Genomic DNA, 23,176 nt, shown 5'->3' with positions numbered 1-23,176 from the left:
CCTGAGTCTGGGAGGCAGAGGACCTGGGTTCTAATTCCGGCACCACCACGGCTCTGCTGGGTGACCTTGGGCAAGTCACTTCACTTCCCTGTGCCTCGGTTCTCTCATCTGTAAAATGGGGATAAGAGTGTGAACCCCATGTGAGACAGGGACTGTGTCCGACCTGTTTAACTTGTATCCACCCCAGTGCTTAGAACAGTGCTTGGCACATAGTGCTTAACAAAAATAATAATAATAATAATAATTATGGCATTTACTAAGCACTTACTATGTGTCAAGCACTGTTCTAAGAGCTGGGGAGGTTACAAGGTGATCAGGTTGTCCCACGGGGGGCTCACAATCTTAATCCCCATTTTACAGATGAGGTAATCAATCAATCAATCGTATTTATTGAGCGCTTACTGTGTGCAGAGCACTGTACTAAGCACTTGGGAAGTACAAGTTGGCAACGTATAGAGACAGTCCCTACCCAACAGTGGGCTCACAGTCTAGAAGGGGGAGACAGAGAACAAAACCAAACATACTAACAAAATAAAATAGAATAGATATGTACAAGTAAAATAAATAAATAAATAACTGTAATAAATAGGTAACTGAGGCCCAGAGAAGTTAAGCGACTTGCCCAAAGTCAGACAGCTGACAATTTGCAGAGCCGGGATTTGAACCCATGACCTCTGACTCCAAAGCCCGGGCTCTTTCCTCTGAGCCACGCTGCTTCACTATTATTATTAAATGGACTTCTGGGCGACCTCGGGCACTGCTTTCCTTCCCTAGGCTTCAGTTTCCTCAGCTTCCAAGTGGGGATTCAATCCCTGTCCTCCCTTCTGTTTGGACCGTGAGCTCCGTGTGGGACAGGGACTGTGTTTGACCTAGCTTGGCTCTACCCCAGCGTTTAGTACAGTGCGTGGCACATAGTAAGGGCTCACAGTTATAGAACAAAAGTTACATTGTCCTCTCCCACGCACTTTAGTAAAGGGCTCTGTACACAATAAAGCGCTCAATAAATACCACCGATTGACTACCTGCCTAACAGATTCTACCATGATTACCACTCACTCAGTCCTGCCCCATCAATCGTTCAAAGGATAAATGACCTGTCAGGAGCCAGGAAGAGAACATTCCTGGCTGAATGTGAACGTGAATCCACACAGGGATGGAGCCAAGCCGGTCCTGCCCACCCCCGCGGCCCCCCAACGGTCCCCGGCTTCTCCTTGGCATCCCTGGTGGGGGGTGTCGATGGGACCACAAAGGGAGATCTGTTGGCAGAATGACGGCATTTATTCAGTGCCAACCCTGTGCCAGGCACTGTCCCGACAATCAGATCCGACCCAGTCCCTCGCCCTTCCCCGGCCCAAGAGGGAGAGATCTCATCCCCATTTGATAGGGGAGGACACCGGGGCCCAGAGAGGCGAAGCCATTCGGCCCGGGCCGCACAGCATCTCAGAGAGAACGTGGAGATTCGAGCGGGGTCTCCGGGGTCCCTCCACGACCACATTTTCACTGGGGGTTTTACTGATTCTCATCCGGCTCGCTTCAACTGCGGAGCAGGAGGCCACGGGAACCGGAACAATAAATAGCCCATGGTCCCTACTGGCTGGAATGGCGGCTTCTTCTCGCCTGTCTCCTGGCTGCTCATATTTGATTCATGAACCAAGGCCCCGAGGGAAGCGGGGATGGGGGGGGGTGACGCTCAGGCAGTAACAGGAAGTAAATATTTCCCAGGGTTGGGGCGAGGGGGAGGCCGGACGGATCATTATAAACTGGCAGCAGCTCAGAGGGTGGGAAGATGGGCGGGTGGGAGAACAGACAGCCCCAACCTCCTGGGCTGTCCTGGGGATGGCAATCACGGCCCCACAGCATTTATTCACTCATGCATTCAATCAATTATATTTACTGAGCGCTTACTGTGTGCGGAGCACTGTACTAAGCACTTGGGAAGTACAATTTAGCAACATATAGAGACGGTCATTCATTCATTCAATCGTATTGATTGAGCGCTCACTGTGTGCGGAGCACTGGACTAAGCGCTTGGGAAGTACAAGTTTGCAAAATATAGAGACGGTCCCTACCCAACAGCGGGCTCACAGTCTAAACCTGTAAACCTGTATATATGTATATACCTGTATATATGTTTGTACATATTTATTACTCTATTTATTTATTTATTTTACTTGTACATATCTATTCTATTTATTTTATTTGGTTAGTATGTTTGGTTTTGTTCTCTGTCTGCCCGTTTTAGACTGTGAGCCCACTGTTGGGTAGGGACTGTCTCTATATGTTGCCAACTTGGACTTCCCAAGAGAAGCAGTGAGGCTCAGTGGAAAGAGCACGGGCTTTGGAGTCAGAGGTCATGGGTTCAAATCCCGGCTCCGCCACATGTCTGCTGTGTGACCTTGGGCAAGTCACTTAACTTCTCTGAGCCTCAGTTACCTCATCTGTAAAACGGGGATTAAGACCGTGAGCCCGACGTGGGACAACCTGATCACTTTGTATCCCCCCAAGTGCTTAGAGCTGTGCTTTGCACATAGTAAGCGCTTAACAAATGCCAACATTATTATTATTATTCCCAAGCGCTTAGTACAGTGCTCTGCACACAGTAAGCGCTCAATAAATACGATTGATGATGATGATGATAAAAGATGGGAGGGAGGATGAATAGAGCAGGCCCACGCTCTATCCACTAGATTACTCGCACTGAGCGCTTACTGTGTGCAAAGCACTATGTCTATATGTTGCCAAATTGTACTTCCCAAGTGCTTAGTCCAGTGCTCTGCACACAGTAAGCGCTCAATAAATACGATTGATGATGATGATGATGATGATGATGTAAAAAGTGTTTGGGAGAGTAAGATTTTACAGAGTTGGTAAACACGAGGTCTCTGCCCACGAGTTTACATCCTAGAGGGCCAGACTGTAGGGTTCAAAGCTCAATCGTGGATCTCCTATTCTCCATCTAACCCTCAATCCCTTGGGAAGTTCACTTAATCAATCAATCGTATTTATTGAGCGCTTACTGTGTGCAGAGCACTGTTCTAAGCGTATAGATCTGTAATTTTATTTATTTATATTGATGTCTGTTTACTTGTATTGATGTCTGTTTCCCCGCCCCAACACACACACAGACTGTGCGCCCGTTGTGGGCAGAGATTGTCTCCCTTTACTGCTGGATTGTACTTTCCAAGTGCTTAGCCCAGTGCTCTGCACACAGTAAGCGCTCAATAGATATGATTGAATGAATGAGAGGAATGGGAGGCAGGAATAATAATAATAATAATAATATTAGTATTTGTTAAGCGGTATGTGCCAAGCACTGTTCTAAGCAAATAGTTATATTATTATATATATTTATATATTAGAAATAACAGTTCTAAGGAATAGGTATGGCACCCCTCTGACCTTCTGGGGAGCGGGGCTGAGGGGAAGGGTCCTGCCTTGCCAGGGTCAACACCATCTTATTATTTTCTGGCGTCGAGACGGTGCTTAACTTGGGCCCAGGACTGTGCTGAACCCCAAGGTGGATACAGGAGAATCATCATCATCACCAATCGTATTTATTGAGCGCTTACTGTGTGCAGAGCACTGTACTAAGCGCTTGGGAAGTCCAAGTTGGCAACATCTAGAGACAGTCCCTACCCAACAGTGGGCTCACAGTCTAAAAGGGGGAGACAGAGAACAAAACCAAACATACTAACAAAATAAAATAAATAGAATAGATATGTACAAGAAAAATAAATAATTAAATAGAGTAATAAATATGTACAGAATCAGACCGGACGCAGGGCTCACGGTCCAACAGGGATCTCGTCCCCATTGTACAGATGGGAAACTGAGGCCCAGAGAGGCTCGCCAGCGGATCTGAGATCTCACAGCGGCCCAGAGACACAGCTGGGATTAGAAGAAGCGTCTCTTGCTTCCCTGCCCAGGCTCTTTCCTTTATTCTCCCCTCCCTCAATCCTCAGCACTTACATTCAGATCTGGACTTTATTTATATTAATATCTGTCTCCACCTCTAGATTATAAGCTCTTTGTGGGCAAGGAACAGGTCTACTGGCTCTGTCATATCGTACTTTCCCAAGTATTTAGTACAGTGCTCTGCACACAGTAAGCGTTCAATAAATACCATGATTTTTTTAATGGTCTTAGCAATTACTAGATGTCAGGAACTGAATTAAGCACTGGAGGAGGTACAAGATAATCTGGTTAAACACAGTGCAAGTTCCACATGAGACTCACAGCCTCAATCCCCATTTTACAGATGAGGTAACTGAGTCACAGAGAAGTTAAGTGACCTGTCAGTCAGTCAATCAATCATATTTATTGAGCACTTACTGTGTGCGGAACACCGGACTACACACTTGGGAAGGTCACACAGGGGACATATCCCGGCTCTGCCAGTAGTCAGCTGTGTGACCTTGGGCAAGTCACTTCACTTCTCTTTGCCTCAGTTACCTCCTCTGTAAAATGGGGATGAAGACTGTGAGCCCTACGTGGAACAATTGGATCACCTTATATCCTCCCCAGCGTTTAGAACAGTGCTTTGCATATAATAATAATAATAATAATAATAATAATAATGGCATTTATTAAGCACTTACTATCAACATCAATCGTATTTATTTATCTATTTATTTATCGTATTAATGATATTAATAATTAATAATAATTAATCTAAATTTAATTTAATTTAATAATTAATAATTGATTATTATTGAATATTAAAAATATTGTATTAGTAATATGTTAATATAATATTATTATATTATTATCAATGAATTATTGATTGATTTATTAAGCACTTACTATGTGCAAAGCACTGTTCTAAGCTCTAGGGAGGTTACAAGGTGATCAGGTTGTCCCATGGGGGGCTCACAGTCTTAATACCCATTTTACAGATGAGGGTACTGAGGCCCAGAGAAGTGAAGTGACTTGCCCAAAGTCACACAGCTGACAATTGGCAGAGCTGGGATTTGAACCCATGACCTCTGACTCCAAAGCCCGGGCTCTTTTCCACGGAGCCACGCTGCTTCTCATAAATACATATGAGAGGTATATATAAATATTATACATTTATATATAAATATATAATATGTTATATAGTATAATATATATGATATATATTTATGTACTATATAAATATAGTAAGCACTTAATAAATGCCATCATTATTATATGATGGAGACAACAACAGACAAGGTCATGCTGTTATCCCTGTTTAGCTAGACTGTGAGCCCGTTGTTGGGTAGGGACCATCTCTATATGTTGCTGATTTGTACTTCCCAAGCACCTAGTACAGTGCTCTGCACACAGTAAGCGCTCAATAAATACGATTGAATGAGTGAATGAACAGATGGGGAGACCAAGACCCAGAGAGATCAAGCCACTACCCAAAGTCAATCAATTGTATTTATTGAGCGCTTACTGTGTGCAGAGCACTGGACTAAGCGCTTGGGAAGTACAAGTTGGCAACATATAGAGACGGTCCCTACCCAACAGTGGGCTCACAGTCTAAAAAGTCACACAGCAGAGATGGGTCTCCCTTTCAATTCCTGGCCCTGCGCTCTCGCCACTAGGCCCCACCGCTTCCCTAACACATCCTTCTCCATCAGTTTCTCAATTTTCTGTCTTTCTGAGAAAAAGACCAGCCACCCCTTGGCTACACAAAATATGATACGATGGCGGTGACGGCGGGGCCTGGGACAGCGGCGGATCGGTCGGCTTCATGGAGGCCTCGGTCCACCCGGTCAGTGACGGGGAGGCCCCCTCTCCGGGCCCGGATGGGAGCACGGAGAGACCCTCCGGCATAAGAGAAGCAGCGTGGCTCAGTGGAAAGAGCCCGGGCTTTGGAGTCAGAGGTCATGGGTTCAAATCCCGGCTCCGCCAACTGTCAGTTGTGTGACTTTGGGCAAGTCACTTCACTTCTCTGGGCCTCAGTTCCCTCATCTGTCAAATGGGGATTAAAACTGGGAGCCCCCCGTGGGACAACCTGATCACCTTGTAACCTCTCCAGCGCTTAGAACAGTGCTTTGCACATAGTAAGCGCTTAATAAATGCCATTATTATTATTATTATAAACCCACTGATCTTTGGGAGGAGGGCTGATGGGGAGGGCGCTGCCCAGCTGGGGGGCCGGATGGGGAAGTTTGGGGTCCGGGGGAGTCCCCTTCGTGGACCGGACGTCTGGTTATCAGAGTGTGGGAGGAGGGGGGGCAAAGCGGACCTTTTTTAAAAAATACATCCTGCCCACATCTCCGCATTTCTCAAAAACCTCCTCTCCCCTCTAACCTCGCCGCTCTCCTACTCCGACCCAGCCCGCACACGCCACTCATTCATTCCCTCAACCGTATTTATTGAACGCTTGCTGTGTGCAGGGCACTGGACTAAGCGCTTGGGAAGTACAAGTCGGCAACATATAGAGACGGTCCCTACCCAACAGCGGGCTCCCAGTCTAGAGGGGGGAGACGGACAACAAAACGAAACATGTAGACAGGTGTCAGAGTCGTCAGAACAAATAGAATTAAAGCTCTATGTGCATCAGTAAGCGCTTAGTACAGTGCTCTGCACACAGTAAGCGCTCAATAAATACGATTGATGATCATTAACAAAATAAATAGAATAGTAAATATGTACAAGTAAAATAGAGTCATAAATCTGTACCAATATACATACAAGTGCTGTGGGGAGGGGAAGGAGGTAGGGTGGGGGGATGGGGAGGAGGAGAGGAAAAAGGGGGCTCAGTCTGGGAAGGCCTCTTGGAGGAGGTGGGCTCTCAGTAGGGCTCTGAAGGGAGGAAGAGAGCTAGCTTGGCGGATGTGTGGAGGGAGGGCATTCCGGGCAAGGGGAAGGACGTGGGCCGGGGGTCAACGGCGGGACGGGCGAAAATGAGGATGCCCACCTACCCGCGGTACCTCCATCTCTTCTAGCTTGTCGCCGAGACCTCTCCCACATCCTGCCTCTTGCCCGGTTCTCCCTCCCTTTCATCTGTGACAGACCATCACTCTTCTCACCTTCAAAACCCTCCTAAAATCCCGTCTCCTCCAAGAGGCCTTCCCTGACTAAGCCCTCTCCTTTCCCCTATTCCCTCTCCCATCTGTGTTACCGAATGCACTTGGATCTGTCCCCTTTAGGCACTTGATAATCCCCTCACCCTCAGCCCCACAACACTTCTGTCCATATCCTTATCCCCTGCCACTTCCCTTACCTGTAATTTATTGTAACATCTGACTCCCCCTTTGGACTGTAACTTCCTTGTGGGCAGGGATCGGGTCTACCAAGTCTATTGTGTTGCGCTCTCCCAATCGCTTGGTGCTCTGCACACAGTAAGCGCTCAGTAAATAGCACTGATTGATTGACCGATTGAGGTTTTGGAAGAACTGGCAGAGTGTGGGATTTGGAAGGGGCTGTCACTCTTCAAGAGCCAACGGGTCAAAAAGATTTGATGCGGGGTCTTTTCGATCCAACTCATCAACCATCAGCGCTTAGTACAGTGCTCTGCACACAGTAAGCGCTTAATAAATATGACTGATTGATTGATTTGAATGTACTTTGCGGGCACATCACAAAATGGGGTGCCCACAGCGGGCACAGAATGGAACCCGTTAGAAAGGGTTGACAAGTAGCGTGGCCTAGTGAAAAGAGCACGGGCCCGGGGATCAGAAGGACCTGGGTTCCCATCCCAGCTCTGCCACTTGCTTGCCGTGTGACCTTGGGTAAGTCACTTCACTTCTCTGGGCCTCAGTTTCCGCAACTGTAAAATGGGGATTCAATACCTGTTCTCCCTCCTACTTAGGACCGTGAGCCCCACGTGGGACAGGGACTGTGTCCGACCTGTATCTTCCCCAGCGTTTAGGGCAGTGTTTGGCATATAGTAAGTGCTTAATACCATAAAAAAGAGAGAGAGAGAAGAGAGCTCCGCCCAGTGTGCACCCGGGGATTGATTTCCCAGTGTTTGTGAGTTCACACAGACAGCGTAACCCCCACCCCACCCCCCCTCATAGCAGAGATATAAATATTTACTCTGAAAATGCTCAAGGAAGGATTTGTAATCTCTCTTAGCTCAGCAAGAGTGAACACAACCCGATAACAGAATTTAGGCAGAAGAGACTTTAGAAACAAAATCCAAGCTTAACTGCACACTAGCCTGGTACTAAAACTTAATTTAACCTCCAAGAGGCCTTCCCTAAGTCCTCCTTTCCTCTTTTCCCACTCCACTCTGCCTCACCCTGACTTGTTCCCTTTATTCATCCCCCCTCCCAGCCCCACAGTACTAATTTTTTTAATAATAATAAATAATAATGATGGCATTTGTTAAGCGCTTACTATGTGCAAAGCACTGTTCTAAGCACTGGGGGGATACAAGGTGATCAGATTGTCCCACGTGGAGCTCACAGTCTTAATCCCCATTTTATAGATGAGGGAACTGAGGCACAGAGAAGTTAAGTGACTTGCCACCCAGCTGACAAGTGGCGGATCCGGGATTAGAACCATGACCTCTGACTCCAAAGCCCAGGCTCTTTCCACTGTGCCACGCTGCTTCTCTAATTAATATTAGAGAATTAATTAATTCTATTCTAATAGTATTACTATTAATATCTGCTTCTCTTTTTAATATTACTATCTGTCTACCTCTCTAGACTGTAAGCTCACCGTGGGCAGGGAATGTGTCTATTTATTTGTTATATCGTACTTTCCCAAGTGCTTTGCACACAGTAAGCACCCAATATATACAACTGAATGAACAAACCCGGGCTAAGCCCATAGCAGAAACAGCCACTTCATTCATTCATTCATTCAATCGCATTTATTGAGCGCTTACTGTGTTTAGAGCACTGTATTAAGCGCTTGAGAAGTACAAGTTGGCAACCTACAGAGACGCCCCTACCCAACAGCGGGCTCACAGTCTAGAAGGGGGAGACAGACAACGAAACAAGCCATATTAACAAAATAAAATAAATAGAATAAACATGTACAAATAAAATAGAGTAATGGAAAACAGCATGGGCTTTGGAGTCAGAGGTCATGGATTCAAACCCCAGCTCCACCAACTGTCAGCTGTGTGACTTTGGGCAAGTCACTTCACTTCTCTGGGCCTCAGTTACCTCATCTGTAAAATGGGGACTAAGACTGTGAGCCCTACGTGGGACAACCTGATCATCATCATCATCATCAATCGTATTTATTGAGCGCTTACTGTGTGCAAAGCACTGTACTAAGCGCTTGGGAAGTACAAGTTGGCAACATATAGAGACAGTCCCTACCCAACAGTGGGCTCACAGTCTAAAAGGGGGAGACAGAGAACAAAACCAAACATACTAACAAAATAAAATAAATAGAATAGATATGTACAAGTAAAATAAATAAATAAATAGAGTAATAAATATATACAAACATATATACATATATACAGGTGGAGACAGAGAACAAAACCAAACATACTAACAAAATTAAATAGAATAGATATGTACAAGTAAAATAAATAAATAAATAAATAGAGTAATAAATATGTACAAACATATATACATATATACAGGTGCTGTGGGGAAGGGAAGGAGGTAAGATGATCACCTTGTAACCTCCCCAGCGCTTAGAACAGTGCTTCGCACATAGTAAGCGCTTAATAAATGCCATCATTATATATACAGGTGCTGTGGGGAGGGGAAGGAGGTAAGGTGGGGGGATGGGGAGGAGGGGGCTCAGTCTGGGAAGGCCTCCTGGAGGAGGTGAGCTCTCAGTAGGGCTTTGAAGGGAGGAAGAGAGCTAGATTGGTGGATGTGCGTATTTATTACTCTATTTTACTTGCACATATCTAGTCTATTTTATTTTGTTAATATGTTTTGTTTTGTTCTCCGTCTCCCCCTTCTAGACTGTGAGCCCACTGTTGGGTGTTGCCAACTTGGACTTCCCAAGCGCTTAGTACAGTGCTCTGCATACAGTAAGCGCTCAATAAATATGATTGATTGATTGATTGATGTGCGGAGGGAGGGCATTCCAGGCCAGGGGGATGACACTTACCTTGTCTTAGAGGGAAGAGTTCTTGAGCAGGCAGCGGGTGGGGAGGGAGGGGATCCTCTGAGACAAAGAGGAAGACATCCCTGATTCTGGTCTTAAGCCTCTCCTCCCCTCCCCTCCATCCCATCCTTCCCTGTAATTGGCCGAGTTCCCGCTGATATCGTTGCCAGGTGCCCAGGTGAGCAGGCCTCCTGCCAAGGTGGTTGACAGGGCCCGCTGATGGATGCCCTCCTCCCCCCACCCCCCCCAATCATGGACAGGTGGGCCCCCGTCCTTGTGTGGCCAGAGAAGTGAGGTGACTTGCCCAAAGTCCCACAGCTGACAGTTGGCGGAGCCGGGATTTGAACTCATCATCATCATCATCATCAATCGTATTTATTGAGCGCTTACTATGTGCAGAGCACTGTACTAAGCTCTTGGGAAGTACAAATTGGCAACATATAGAGACAGTCCCTACCCAACAGTGGGCTCACAGTCTAAAAGGGGGAGACAGAGAACAAAACCAAACATACTAACAAAATAAAATAAATAGAATAGCTATGTACAATCAATCAATCAATCAATCGTATTTATTGAGCGCTTACTGTGTGCAGAGCACTGGACTAAGCGCTTGGGAAGTACAAGCTGGCAACACATAGAGACAGTCCCTACCCAACAGTGGGCTCACAGTCTAAAAGGGGGAGACAGCGAACAAAACCAAACATACTAACAAAATAAAATAAATAGAATAGATATGTACAAGTAAAATAAATAAATAAATACAAGTAAAATAAATAAATAAATAGAGTAATAAATATGTACAAACATATATACATATATACAGGTGCTGTGGGGAAGGGAAGGAGGTAAGACCTCTGACTCCAAAGCAGAAGGAGGAAATGTCTCCTTCTGGTTCATTGGCAGAAGGAGGAAATGTCTCCTTCTGGTTCCATGTGAGATCTGGTGAAAACCCACACAAGACTGGGTTCTGGGTCCAATACTCCGCATGCTCCATCGATCCATCAGTGGCATTTACGGAGCGCTTACTGTGTGCAGAGCACTGTACTAAGCGCTTGGGGAAGTACAATACAACAGAGTTGGTAGGCACATTCCCTGCTCACAACGAACTTACAGTCCATGGAGGGGGTTCGCCCACTCACGATCATCAATCAGTATTTCATTCATTCATTCAATCGTACTTATTGAGCGCTTACTGTGTGCAGAGCACTGTACTAATCGCTTGGGGAAGTACAATACAACAGAGTTGGTAGGCACATTCCCTGCTCACAACGAACTTACAGTCCGTGGAGGGTTTTCACCCACTCACGATCATCAATCAGTATTTCATTCATTCATTCAATTGTATTTATTGAGCGCTTACTGTGTGCAGAGCACTGTACTAAGCGCTTGGGGAAGTACAATACAACAGAGTTGGTAGGCACATTCCCTGCTCACAACCAACTTACAGTCTGTGGAGGGGTTTCGCCCACTCACGATCATCAATCAGTAGTATTTCATTCATTCAATCGTATTTATTGAGTGCTTACTGTGTGCAGAGCACTGTACTAAGCGATTGGGGAAGTACAATACAACAGAGTTGGTAGGCACATTCCCTGTCCACAACGAACTTACAGTCCGTGGAGGGGGTTCGCCCACTCACGATCATCAATCAGTATTTCATTCATTCATTCAATTGTATTTATTGAGCATTTACTGTGTGCAGAGCACTGTACTAAGCGCTTGGAGAAGTACAATACAACAGAGTTGGAAGGCACATTCCCTGCCCACAACGAACTTACAGTCCGTGGAGGGTTTTCGCCCACTCACGATCATCAGTCAGTAGTATTTCATTCATTCAATCGTATTTATTGAGCGGTTACTGTGTGCAGAGCACTGTACTAAGCGCTTGGGAAGTACAAGTTGGCAACATATAGAGATGGTCCCTACCCAACAGCGGGCTCACAGTCTAGAAGGAATTCTAGTATTTATTGGTAATGACTGCGTGCAGAGCACTGTATTAAGCACTTATTAGCTCCCACTTCCGCACAGGCGACTCCCCAATTTCCCGCTCCGGTCCCACCTTTCCTCTTGCCTCCAGGACAGGTCCACTTGGATGAACTCGAGAAGCAGCGTGGCTCAGTGGAAAGAGCCCGGGCTTTGGAGTCAGAGGTCACGGGTTCAAATCCCGGCTCTGCCAATTGTCAGCTGGGTGACTTTGGGCAAGTCACTTCCCATCTCTGTGCCTCCGTTACCTCATCTGTAAAATGGGGATTAAGACTGTGAGCCCCCCATGGGACAACCTGATCACTTTGTAACCTCCCCAGTGCCTTAGAACAGTGCTTTGTACATAGTAAGTGCTTGACAAATGCCATCATTGTTATATTATTAAGTCCCTTCATTTCCCTGTGCCTCAGTTACCTCATCTGTGAAATGGAGATGAAGGCTGTGAACCCCACGTGGGATAACCTGATTACCTTGTATTTTCCCTAGCATTTAGTACAGTGCTCTGCACACAGTAAGCGCTCAATAAATACGGCTGAATGGATGAATTTCATCCTTTCCAGCCAGCAGCAATAACTGCCCTAACCATTTAGGCATAATTTACATTTACTTAAACTTATTTTTCTATTTACTCTTCCATTCTGCTATATCGGCAGCTGGCCCATCCTCCTACTCCAACTCCTCATAGATGACTAGAAACTTTTAGTGTCTCCCATTAAGACTTAAGTTCCTTGAGGTCAGGAACCCTGACTCCTACTGTTGCGATCTCCCAAGGGCCCAGTTAGGGTCTCTGTGCAAAGCAGGAACCCAGTACAGTGGTCCACATACAATAGGTGTCCAGTAAATTGCTATTAAAATAATAATGGTAGTTGTTAAGTGCTTACCATGTGCCGAGCACTGTTCTAACTGCTGGAGTAGGTACAAGTTAATCAGGTTGGACACAGGCCCTGTTCCCCATTGGGCTCACAGCCTTAATCCCCATTTTACAGGTGAGGTAACTGAGGCCCACAGAAATTAATTGATTAGCCCAAGACCACACGTGGCAGAGCGGGGATTAGAACCCAGGTCCTTCTGACTCCCGGGCCTGTGCTCTATCCACTAAGCCACGTTACTTCTCTACTGATCTCCCAAGCGCTTAGCACAGTGCTCTGTATATCCTGCATACATGTATATATGTTTGTACATATTACTCTATTTATTTATTTATTTATTTATTTTGCTTGTACATATCTATTCTATTTATTTTATTTTGTTAGTATGTTTGGTTTTGTTCTCTGTCTTCCCCTTTTAGACTGTGAGCCCACTGTTGGGTAGGGACTGTCTCTACATGTTACCAATTTGTACTTCCCAAGCGCTTAGTACAGTGCTCTGCACATAGTAAGCGCTCAATAAATACGATTGATGATGATGATGATAATAAGCACTCAGTAAATATCACTGATTGATTTCATCAGGGATGCAGGTTCATGCGCCCACCTAAAGTATTGGAAACGTTTTCTCCGTAAGGAAATTTGGCCCTCTGGGTCGCTTTGGCAGCAGCATGGCTCAGTGGAAAGAGCGTGGGCTTTGGAGTCAGAAGTCATGGGTTCAAATCCCGGCTCCGCCAATTGTCAGCTGTGTGACTTTGGGCAAGTCACTTAACTTGTCTGTGCCTCAGTTCCCTCATCTGTAAAATGGGGGTGAAGACTGTCAACCCCAAGTGGGACAACCTGATCACCTTGTAACTTCCCCAGCGCTTAGAACAGTGCTTTGCACATAGTAAGCGCATAATAAATGCCATTATTATTATTATTAGGGGCAATGTGGCCAATTTGGAATCGTGTCTCTGAAGTGAAGCGGGGCGGGAGGCACATAGTAAGTGCTTAACCAATACCATCATCATCATCATTGAGAAGCAGTGTGGCTTAGTGGAAAGAGCCTGGGCTTGGGAGTCACAGGTCGTGGGTTCTAATCCCAGCTCCGCCACTTGCCTGCTGTGTGACTTTGGGCAAGTCACTTCACTTCTCTGTGCCTCAGTTCCCTCATCTGCATAATAGGGATGAAGACTGTGAGCCCCACGGGGGACAACCTGATCACCTTGTAACCTCCCCAGCGCTTAGAACAGTGCTTTCCACATAGTAAGCGCTTAATAAATACCATCATCATTATTATTATTATTATATAGAGACGGTCCCTACCCAACAACAGGCTCACAGTCTAGAAGGAGGAGACGGACAGTGCTCTGCACACAGTAAGCGCTCAATAAATACAATTAAATGAATAAAACAAATGTTCTTTCATTCATTCATTCAATCGTATTTATTGAGCGCTTACTGTGTGCAGAGCACTGTACTAAGCGCTTGGGAAGTACAAGTTGGCAACATAATTATTATTACTATTATTATTAGAACCCACGACTTCTGACCCTTAATAATAAGTAAGTGCTTAACAAATACCATAATTATCATTAATATGGTCAAACCGGGCCCTCCATGCCCCCTTAATCCCACGCAAGGGCCATCGGGAGTCAGAGGAGGGCCATCAAGCGCTTAGTACAGTGCTCTGCACACAGTAAGCGCTCAATAAATACGATTGAATGAATGAATGAATCGGGCCTTCCCGACAAAAAGGAACACCCCCCCCGTTCCCGCCCACCTCCCCAAGGGGGCGCTTCTCCGCGCATGCGCCCCGTGGGTCAAAGGGCGAAGCAGCCGCGCGTTGACGCCCCAGGCGCGCGGCGTCTCAGGGCGGAGCGGCGTGGTGACGTCACTGGACGGGGGGCGGGGATGCGTGGTGACGTCTTGGAGGGTGGTGCTGCGTGGTGACGTCACGTAAGGGCGCTTCTGCGGGGTGACGTCAGGGGGGTGCTGCTGCGTGGTGACGTCACTGGACGGGGCGGGGATTCATTCATTCATTCAATTGTATTTATTGAGCGCTTACTGTGTGCTGAGCACTGTACTAAGCGCTTGGGAAGTACAAATTGGCAACATGTAGAGACGGTCCCTACCCAACATTCATTCAATCGTATTTATTGAGCGCTTACTGTGTGCAGAGCACTGGACTAAGCGCTTGGGAAGTCCAAGTTGGCAACATATAGAGATGGACCATCAATCAATAATATTTATTGAGTGCTTACTGTGTGCAGAGCACTGGACTAAGCGCTTGGGAAGTCCAAGTTGGCAACATATAGAGACAGTCAATCAATCAATCGTATTTATTGAGGGTTTACTGTGTGCAGAGCACTGGACTGAGCGTTTGGGAAGTCCAAGTTGGCAACATATAGAGATGGTCCATCAATCAATCGTATTTATTGAGCAGTTACTGTGTGCAGAGCACTGTACTGAGCGCTTGGGAAGTCCAAGTTGGCAACATATAGAGACAGTCAATCAATCAATCGTATTTATTGAGGGTTTACTGTGTGCAGAGTGCTGTACTGAGCGCTTGGGAAGTCCAAGTTGGCAACATGTAGAGACAGTCCCTACCCAACAGCGGGCTCACAGTCTAGAAGGGGAAGACAGACAACAAAACAAAACAGATTGACCTGTATATACGTATATATATTTGTACATATTTGTTACTCTATTTATTTATTTATTTATTTATTTTACTTGTACATGTCTATTCTATTTATTTTATTTTGTTAGTATGTTTGGTTCTGTTCTCTGTCTCCCACTGCTGGGTAGGGACTGTCTATGTTGCCAACTTGTACTTCCCAAGCGCTTAGTCCAGTGCTCTGCACACAGTAACCGCTCAATAAATACGATTGATGGTGATGATGATTGATGATGATTACATCATCATCATTTGTACATATTTATTACTCTATTTATTTATTTATTTTACTTGTACATATCTATTCTATTTATTTTATTTTGTTAGTATGTTTGGTTTTGTTCTCCGTCTCCCCCTTTTAGACTGTGAGCCCACTGTTGGGTAGGGACTGTCCCTATATGTTGCCAACTTGTACTTCCCAAGCGCTTAGTCCAGTGCTCTGCACGCAGTAAGCGCTCAATAAATACGATTGATGATGATGATTGATGATTAACAAAATAAAATGAATAGACTAAACACGTACAAATGAAATAAATAAATCGAGTAATAAATAAATAAATACGTGGGGTGCGTGGTGATGTCACGGCGGGCGGGGCTTCGAGCGGCGGGAAGAGACGGCGGCGGGATGGAGGAGGAGGAAGAGAGCGGCCCTGGGGCCGCCACCGCCTGCAGGGCCTCCACGTCTGCCTCCCACTACGAGCTGCCATGGTGAGGCCCGGGACAGCAGGGAGAAACAGGGGAGGACCAACACAGAAGAGGAAGAACAATCACGATGGGCTTGGTTAACAGTAATGATGCTGTTGGTATTTGTTAAGCGCTTACTAGAATAATAATCAATCAATCAATCAATCAATCAATCGTATTTATTGAGCGCTTACTATGTGCAGAGCACTGTACTAAGCGCTTGGGAAGTACAAATTGGCATCACATAGAGACAGTCCCTGCCCAACAGTGGGCTCACAGTCTAAAAGGGGGAGACAGGGAACAAAACCAAACATACTAGCAAAATAAAATAAATAGGATAGAAATGTACAAGTAAAATAAATAAATAAATAGAGTAATAAATATGTACAACCATATATACATATATACAGGTGCTGTGGGGAAGGGAAGGAGGTAAGATGGGGGGATGGAGAGGGGGACGAGGGGGAGAGGAAGGAAGGGGCTCAGTCTGGGAAGGCCTCCTGGAGGAGGTGAGCTCTCAGCCGGTCTCAGTCAATCAATCGTATTTATGGAGCGCTTACTGTGTGCAGAGCACTGTACTAAGCGCTTGGGAAGTCAGTCAGTCAATCGTATTTATTGAGCGCTTACCGTGTGCAGAGCACTGGACCAAGCGCTTGGGAAGTCCAAGTTGGCAACATGGAGAGACAGTCCCTACCCAACAGTGGGCTCACAGTCTAAAAAGGGGGAGACAGAGAACAAAACCAAAACATACTAACAAAATAAAATAAATAGAATAGATACGTAGAAGTAAAATAAATAGAGTAATAAATATGTACAAACATATATACATATGTACAGGTGCTGTGGGGAAGGGAAGGAGGTAAGTGAGCCAGCTGTTGGGTAGGGACCGTCTCTATATGTTGCCAACTTGTACTTCCCAAGATGGGGGGATGGAGAGGGGGACGAGGGGGAGAGGAAGGAAGGGGCTCAGTCTGGGAAGGCCTCCTGGAGGAGGTGAGCTCTCAGTAGGGCCTGGAAGGGAGGAAGAGAGCTAGCTTGGCGGATGGGCAGAGGGAGGGCATTCCAGGCCCGGGGGATGACGTGGGCTGGGGACAATTGGCGGAGCCGGGATTAGAACCCATGACCTCTGACTCCCAAGCCTGGGCTCTTTCTGTTGAGCCACTTGGCGATGGCAGTGGCCAGGGCTGTCACCTCGTGGGTCCTGGAGTGCCAGCGTGTGGCAGAGGAGTGGGCAGAGAGCAGACCAGGCGGGCAACCTTGACGCTTGCCTTCCATCCGGGAGCGTGGCCAGTCTCCCGGCCAGCCGCAAGGGCTACCCACCCGCCTCCATTGGCTGACACCGGAGTCACGCTCCCAGCGCGTTCTCCCGTTCTCCTCTTCCCCGGGCAGGGTGGAGAAATATCGGCCCGTGAAGCTGAACGAGATTGTCGGCAACGAGGACACCGTGAGCCGGCTGGAGGTGGGGGCCGGCAATCTTCCTTTCGGGGGAGCCGGGGGGACGTCTCTGGTGGCGTTCTTGGAAAACGGCGGACGGCTTCGATCCCGACCGCCGACACGTACGCCTACTGAATCCTCCGCAAGTGCTGGGAAACGCACTCTGCCAAGTGACCGTGGCCGGGGAAGTAGGGACGAAGCTCCGTGCACAATTGGGCCCTACCTCCGGGCTTCCCGCATCCCCCCACTGCCCTCTCGCCAACTAGGGCAGTCTACTGTTGGAGTGGCGCGGCCCGGGCGATGGTGGGGAACTGGGAAGCACTAGCTTCCCGCGGCGAGGAGAGGGAGGCTACGCACGGGTGGTCCGTGCTGGAGCGGGCCCCCGCTGGAGTGTCGGAGATGCCGGCGGGCCCGTGCCAGTTCTCAGCCACTACTTCCCTTCCGTCTTCCGCAGGTCTTTGCCAAGGAAGGGAACGTCCCCAACATTATCATCGCGGTGAGTGGGCGGGCCCCTTCCGCTCGAGGATGAGGTGCCGCTGGCGGTGGGGCCGGTGTCCCCCGGTCTCGGTTGTGAGGGTGACGGAGCCAGTACTTCCCGGGTTCCAGCCGTGGGACAAAGCCATCGTCTCACCCGAGCCGTGTGGGCCGGACTCCAGCCCCGCCGCCCTCCGGAAAACAGCCTTCTGTCGGGATGGGTCCCTGGTGCGGGCGACGCGGTGACAGGTGGCCGTCCCTGATGGCTCCATTCTCCTCCCCCCAGGGCCCCCCCGGGACTGGGAAGACCACCAGCATCCTGTGCCTGGCGCGGGCCTTGCTGGGCCCGGCCCTGAAGGATGCCGTCCTAGAACTGAACGCTTCAAATGACAGGTGTGTGGCTGGGGGTTGGTGGGGGTCCAGGGCCCGGTTTGGAAGTGCTCCAGCCCCGGCGCCTCGGGGCCACCGAGCTCTCTCGGGGATGCCGGTTTCAGGGGAATCGACGTGGTGCGCAACAAGATCAAGATGTTCGCGCAGCAGAAGGTGACGCTGCCCCGCGGCCGCCACAAAATCATCGTCCTGGACGAGGCGGACAGGTAGAGGGGCCCGGACCTCTCCCGGTCTCCTTACCGGACCCCCGAGCTCCCAGACCGCATGGGTCCCGGGGGGTCGGTCCGTTGTTGGTGGGGGAGCATAAGCTGCCGGGCCCAGTGCGTGGCAGCGTTTTTTCAGGCGTTCCCCTCCCTGACCGAACCGTCCTCTCCCAGCATGACGGACGGGGCCCAGCAGGCCTTGAGGAGAACCATGGAAATCTACTCCAAAACCACCCGCTTTGCCCTGGCCTGCAACGCCTCCGACAAGATCATAGGTGAGGGCCGGGAACCCGCCACCCGGCCGGACTTTCCGCCGCCGCATGTCCGACAGGAGGGGATGGGTGCTGCCGGAGGGGCTGGACTGGACCTCACCCGCTCGGTCAGTGCCCAAAAGGCGTGGGGCAGAGCTGAGAGGTTAAAGGCCGGCCACGGGCCTGCCGTCTTCCCCCGCCCAGAGCCGATCCAGTCTCGCTGCGCGGTCCTGCGCTACACCAAGCTGACGGACGCACAGGTCCTGGCGCGGCTCCTGAAAGTCATCGAGAAGGAAAACGTGCCGCACTCGGACGACGGCCTGGAGGCCATTGTTTTCACCGCCCAGGGGGACATGAGGCAGGTGGGAGCCCGTACCCCGCCCCACTCCCCTCCAGCCTCCCTCATTCCCGCCTAACCCCAGTAGGGAGGAGAGCCCGGTCCACTGGAAAAAGCCCAGGTCTGGACCCTGGCCTTTCTGAGCCTCGATTTCCCCCTGTGCAACCGAGGAGAGCGTTAGGCTGTTCTTCTGCTTGCCTCCTGGGGCCTGGTGCTGCGAGGGGGATTTGGTGAGCGGCATTTTGGAGTCGTAAAAGCCTCGCACCATCCCCGTGGACGCTGTTGTAACAAAGCTGCACATTTTCGCCACTGGCTGGCACGTGGGTCCCACAGAGTGGCAGTTTGGGGACCCCGGTGGGGGTGCACCTGTGGGAAATCTGGGGGGAGGAAGCTAATGCCAAAGAGGAGAAGCAGTGCGGCCAGTAGGAAAAGCCCAAGCCTGGGAGTGAGGAGATCTGGGTTCCAGTCCCGGCTCCACCACGCCTGCTTTGTGAGCCTGGAGTGAGTCACTTCACTTGTCTGGGCCTCGGTTTCCTCCTGTGTGAAATGGGGATCAAATATCTGTCCTCACCTCTCCTTAGACCTGTCCCCATCCCTCCCCATCTCTCATCCCCATTTCTCATCCCCATCCCCTATTTCTCATCTCTTATCCCCCTTCTCTTATCCCCTGTCCCCATCCCTCATCCCCCGTCTTTTAGACTGTGAGCCCACTGTTGGGTAGGGACTGTCTCTATATGTTGCCAATTTGTACTTCCCAAGCACTTAGTACAGTGCTCTGCACATAGTAAGCACTCAATAAATATGATTGATGATGATGATGATATATGTATATATACCTGTATATATGTTTGTACATATTTATTACTCTATTTATTTATTTTACTTGTACCTATCTATTCTATTTATTTTATTTTGTTAGTACGTTTGGTTTTGTTCTCTGTCTCCCCCTTCTAGACTGTGAGCCCACTGTTGGGTAGGGACTGTCTCTATATGTTGCCAATTTGTACTTCCCAAGCTCTTAGTACAGTGCTCTGCACATAGTAAGCACTCAATAAATACGATTGATGATGATATATGTACATATACCTGTATATATGTATATATACCTGTATATATGTTTGTACATATTTATTACTCTATTTATTTATTTATTTTACTTGTACCTATCCTATTTATTTTGTTTTGTTAGTATGTTTGGTTTTGTTCTCTGTCTCCCCCTTCTAGACTGTGAGCCCACTGTTGGGTAGGGACTGTCTCTATATGTTGCCAGCTTGTACTTCCCAAGCGCTTAGTACAGTGCACTGCACACAGTAAGCGCTCAATAAATACGATTGATTGATCGATTAGACCGTGAGCCCCATGAGGAACAGGGACTGATTGTATTGCATCCACCTCATCGCTTAGTACAGTATTGTGTCAACGGTAAGCACTCATAAACACCGTTGATTGACAGACACAGTAAACGCTTAACGAGCGTCACTGTTCTTGTGATTATTAAACATCTCCCCCTCTCTCTCCCTGCCCCAGGCTCTGAATAACTTACAGTCCACCTATTCCGGCTTTGGCTTCATCAGCAGCGAGAATGTTTTCAAGGTAGGAATCTGCTCCCTGGGGGGTGTTACCGTCGGGGTTCTGGGTCGGCGACGCAGACCCTCTCTCTCTGTCTCTTCGGCCAGGTCTGTGACGAGCCTCACCCCTTACTGGTCAAAGAGATGATCCAGTACTGTGTGCACGCCAATATTGACGAAGCCTACAAGGTCTGGCGCTTACTGTATATATGTATATATGTTTGTACACATTTATTACTCTATTTATTTATTTATTTTATTTGTACATATCTATTCTATTTATTTTATTTTGTTAGTACGTTTGGTTTTGTTCTCTGTCTCCCCCTTTTAGACTGTGAGCCCACTGTTGGGTAGGGACTGTCTCTAGATGTTGCCAATTTGTACTTCCCAAGCGCTTAGTACAGTGCTCTGCACATAGTAAGCGCTCAATAAGTACGATTGATGATGATGATGATGATGGCGCCCCAAACACTCCCGGATCCCACCGCCCCTTTGGACGTCCTAATCCCAGCTCTGCCCCTGGCCTCTGGCCAGCCTCTCTGGGCCTCAGTTTCCTCACCGGTCAAATGGGAAGCCGATATCCGTTCTTCCTCCCCCTTTGGACTGGGAACCCCGTGTGGGACAGGGACTGGCGTCCCTCATCACATGCCCAACCCAGTCCCCTGCATCGGGCCCGTCGTAAGCACGGGCTAGACGTATTACTAACAATAATGTAACAATAATAATGATAGTATTTATTAAGTGCTTAACATGTGCATATATGTATATATATATAACCTGTATATGTTGCCAATTTGTACTTCCCAAGCACTTAGTACAGTGCTCTGCACACAGTAAGCACTCAATAAATACGATTGATGATATATGTATATATGTTTGTACATATTTATTACTCTATTTTACTTGCACTTATCTATTCTATTTATTTTATTTTGTTAGTATGTTTGGTTTTGTTCTCTGTCTCCCCCTTTTAGACTGTTAGCCCACTGTTGGGTAGGGACTGTCTCTCTATGTTGCCAACTTGTACTTCCCAAGCGCTTAGTACAGTGCTCTGCACACAGTAAGCGCTCAATAAATACGATTGATGATATATGTATATATGTATGTACATATTTATTACTCTATTTATTTTACTTGTACATATCTATTCTATTTATTTTATTTTGTTAGTATGTTTGTTTTTTTTCTCTGTCTCCCCCTTTTGGACTGTGAGCCCACTGTTGGGTAGGAACTGTCTCTCTATGTTGCCAACTTGTACTTCCCAAGCGCTTAGTACAGTGCTCTGCACGCAGTAAGCGCTCAATATATGTGATTGATTGATTACCGTTTTTATCACCAGATCCTCGCTCACCTGTGGCGCCTGGGCTACTTGCCAGAGGACATCATTGGCAACATTTTCCGGGTGTGTAAGACCTTCCAGATGGCCGAGTACCTGAAACTGGAGTTCATCAAGGTTGGTGGCGGGAAGCCGGGGTGGGTCTCCCGCTCCGGGCGGGCGGAGCCTCGGTTTCCCTGCAGAAGCGGCCCTGACCGGCGCCGGCATGGTTTTGCAGGAGATCGGATACACCCACATGAAGGTGGCCGAAGGCGTCAACTCCCTCCTGCAGATGGCCGGCCTCCTGGCCAGGCTGTGTCAGAAGACGGTCGCGCCCGCCGCCAGCTAGATGATGGAGCCCGGGGCCGCACCAGATTCCCGGCTTCTCCCCGCCCCAAGCCGAACTTCTCCGTCCAGGGCCCACAGACCAGGATGGAGAGGCCCGGGACCGGCGGGCCTGAGACACGATCTTCCTGCCGCTCTCGGCCTCAAGCAATAAAATACCGGGCCGAATTTCAGCTCACGCTGGTGTCGACTCACCCGTTCCGGCGGCGGGAAGGGTGGGGTTGATTGGAAGCCCTGGGCCCCGAGGGAGGCAGTGGGAAACGGTGCCCGTTTCCTGCTTCAGTCTCTCCGGCTTACCCTCGCCCGTCCTGGCCGGCCAGGTAACGGAAGTCTGGCCTGAGGGGCTCCAAAAATAAGAACGGTAATAATTGTGGGATTTAAGTGCTTACTATTTGCCAGGCGCCGTACTAATCGCGGAGTAGATACAAGGTAATCGGGTTGGACCCAATCCCTGTCCCACCTAGGGCTCACAGTCCTCATCCCCATTTACGGATGAGGTAACCGAGGTACAGAGAAATGAAGCGACTTGCCCCGGGTCACGCAGCAGACAAGTGGCAGGGCCAGGATTAGAACCCACGTCCTGACTCCCAAGGCCACGCTCTGTCCGTTAGGCCACACTGCTCTCAGGCCTGACTGGCTCCAGGGGGTGGGGAGGA

The 23,176-nt window shown here is 48.3% G+C and overlaps 1 protein-coding gene across 1 annotated transcript; it reads left to right on the top strand.

The window, feature by feature from the left end:
- The first annotated feature begins 16,136 nt into the window (after positions 1 to 16,136).
- On the top strand, positions 16,137 to 22,698 carry RFC2 (replication factor C subunit 2). Its single transcript, XM_038759217.1, has 11 exons — positions 16,137 to 16,227; positions 17,593 to 17,662; positions 18,092 to 18,133; positions 18,398 to 18,504; positions 18,606 to 18,707; positions 18,879 to 18,979; positions 19,160 to 19,317; positions 20,820 to 20,885; positions 20,969 to 21,049; positions 22,200 to 22,313; positions 22,414 to 22,698. The coding sequence occupies exons 1-11, from the start codon at positions 16,145 to 16,147 to the stop codon at positions 22,522 to 22,524; spliced, it is 1,035 nt and encodes a 344-aa protein (XP_038615145.1). The 5' UTR covers positions 16,137 to 16,144; the 3' UTR covers positions 22,525 to 22,698.
- Positions 22,699 to 23,176: the final 478 nt, after the last annotated feature.

Source organism: Tachyglossus aculeatus, chromosome 17 (assembly GCF_015852505.1).
Source record: "Tachyglossus aculeatus isolate mTacAcu1 chromosome 17, mTacAcu1.pri, whole genome shotgun sequence".
NCBI lineage: Eukaryota > Metazoa > Chordata > Mammalia > Monotremata > Tachyglossidae > Tachyglossus > Tachyglossus aculeatus.
This window is presented reverse-complemented; position numbering and strand designations above follow the sequence as displayed.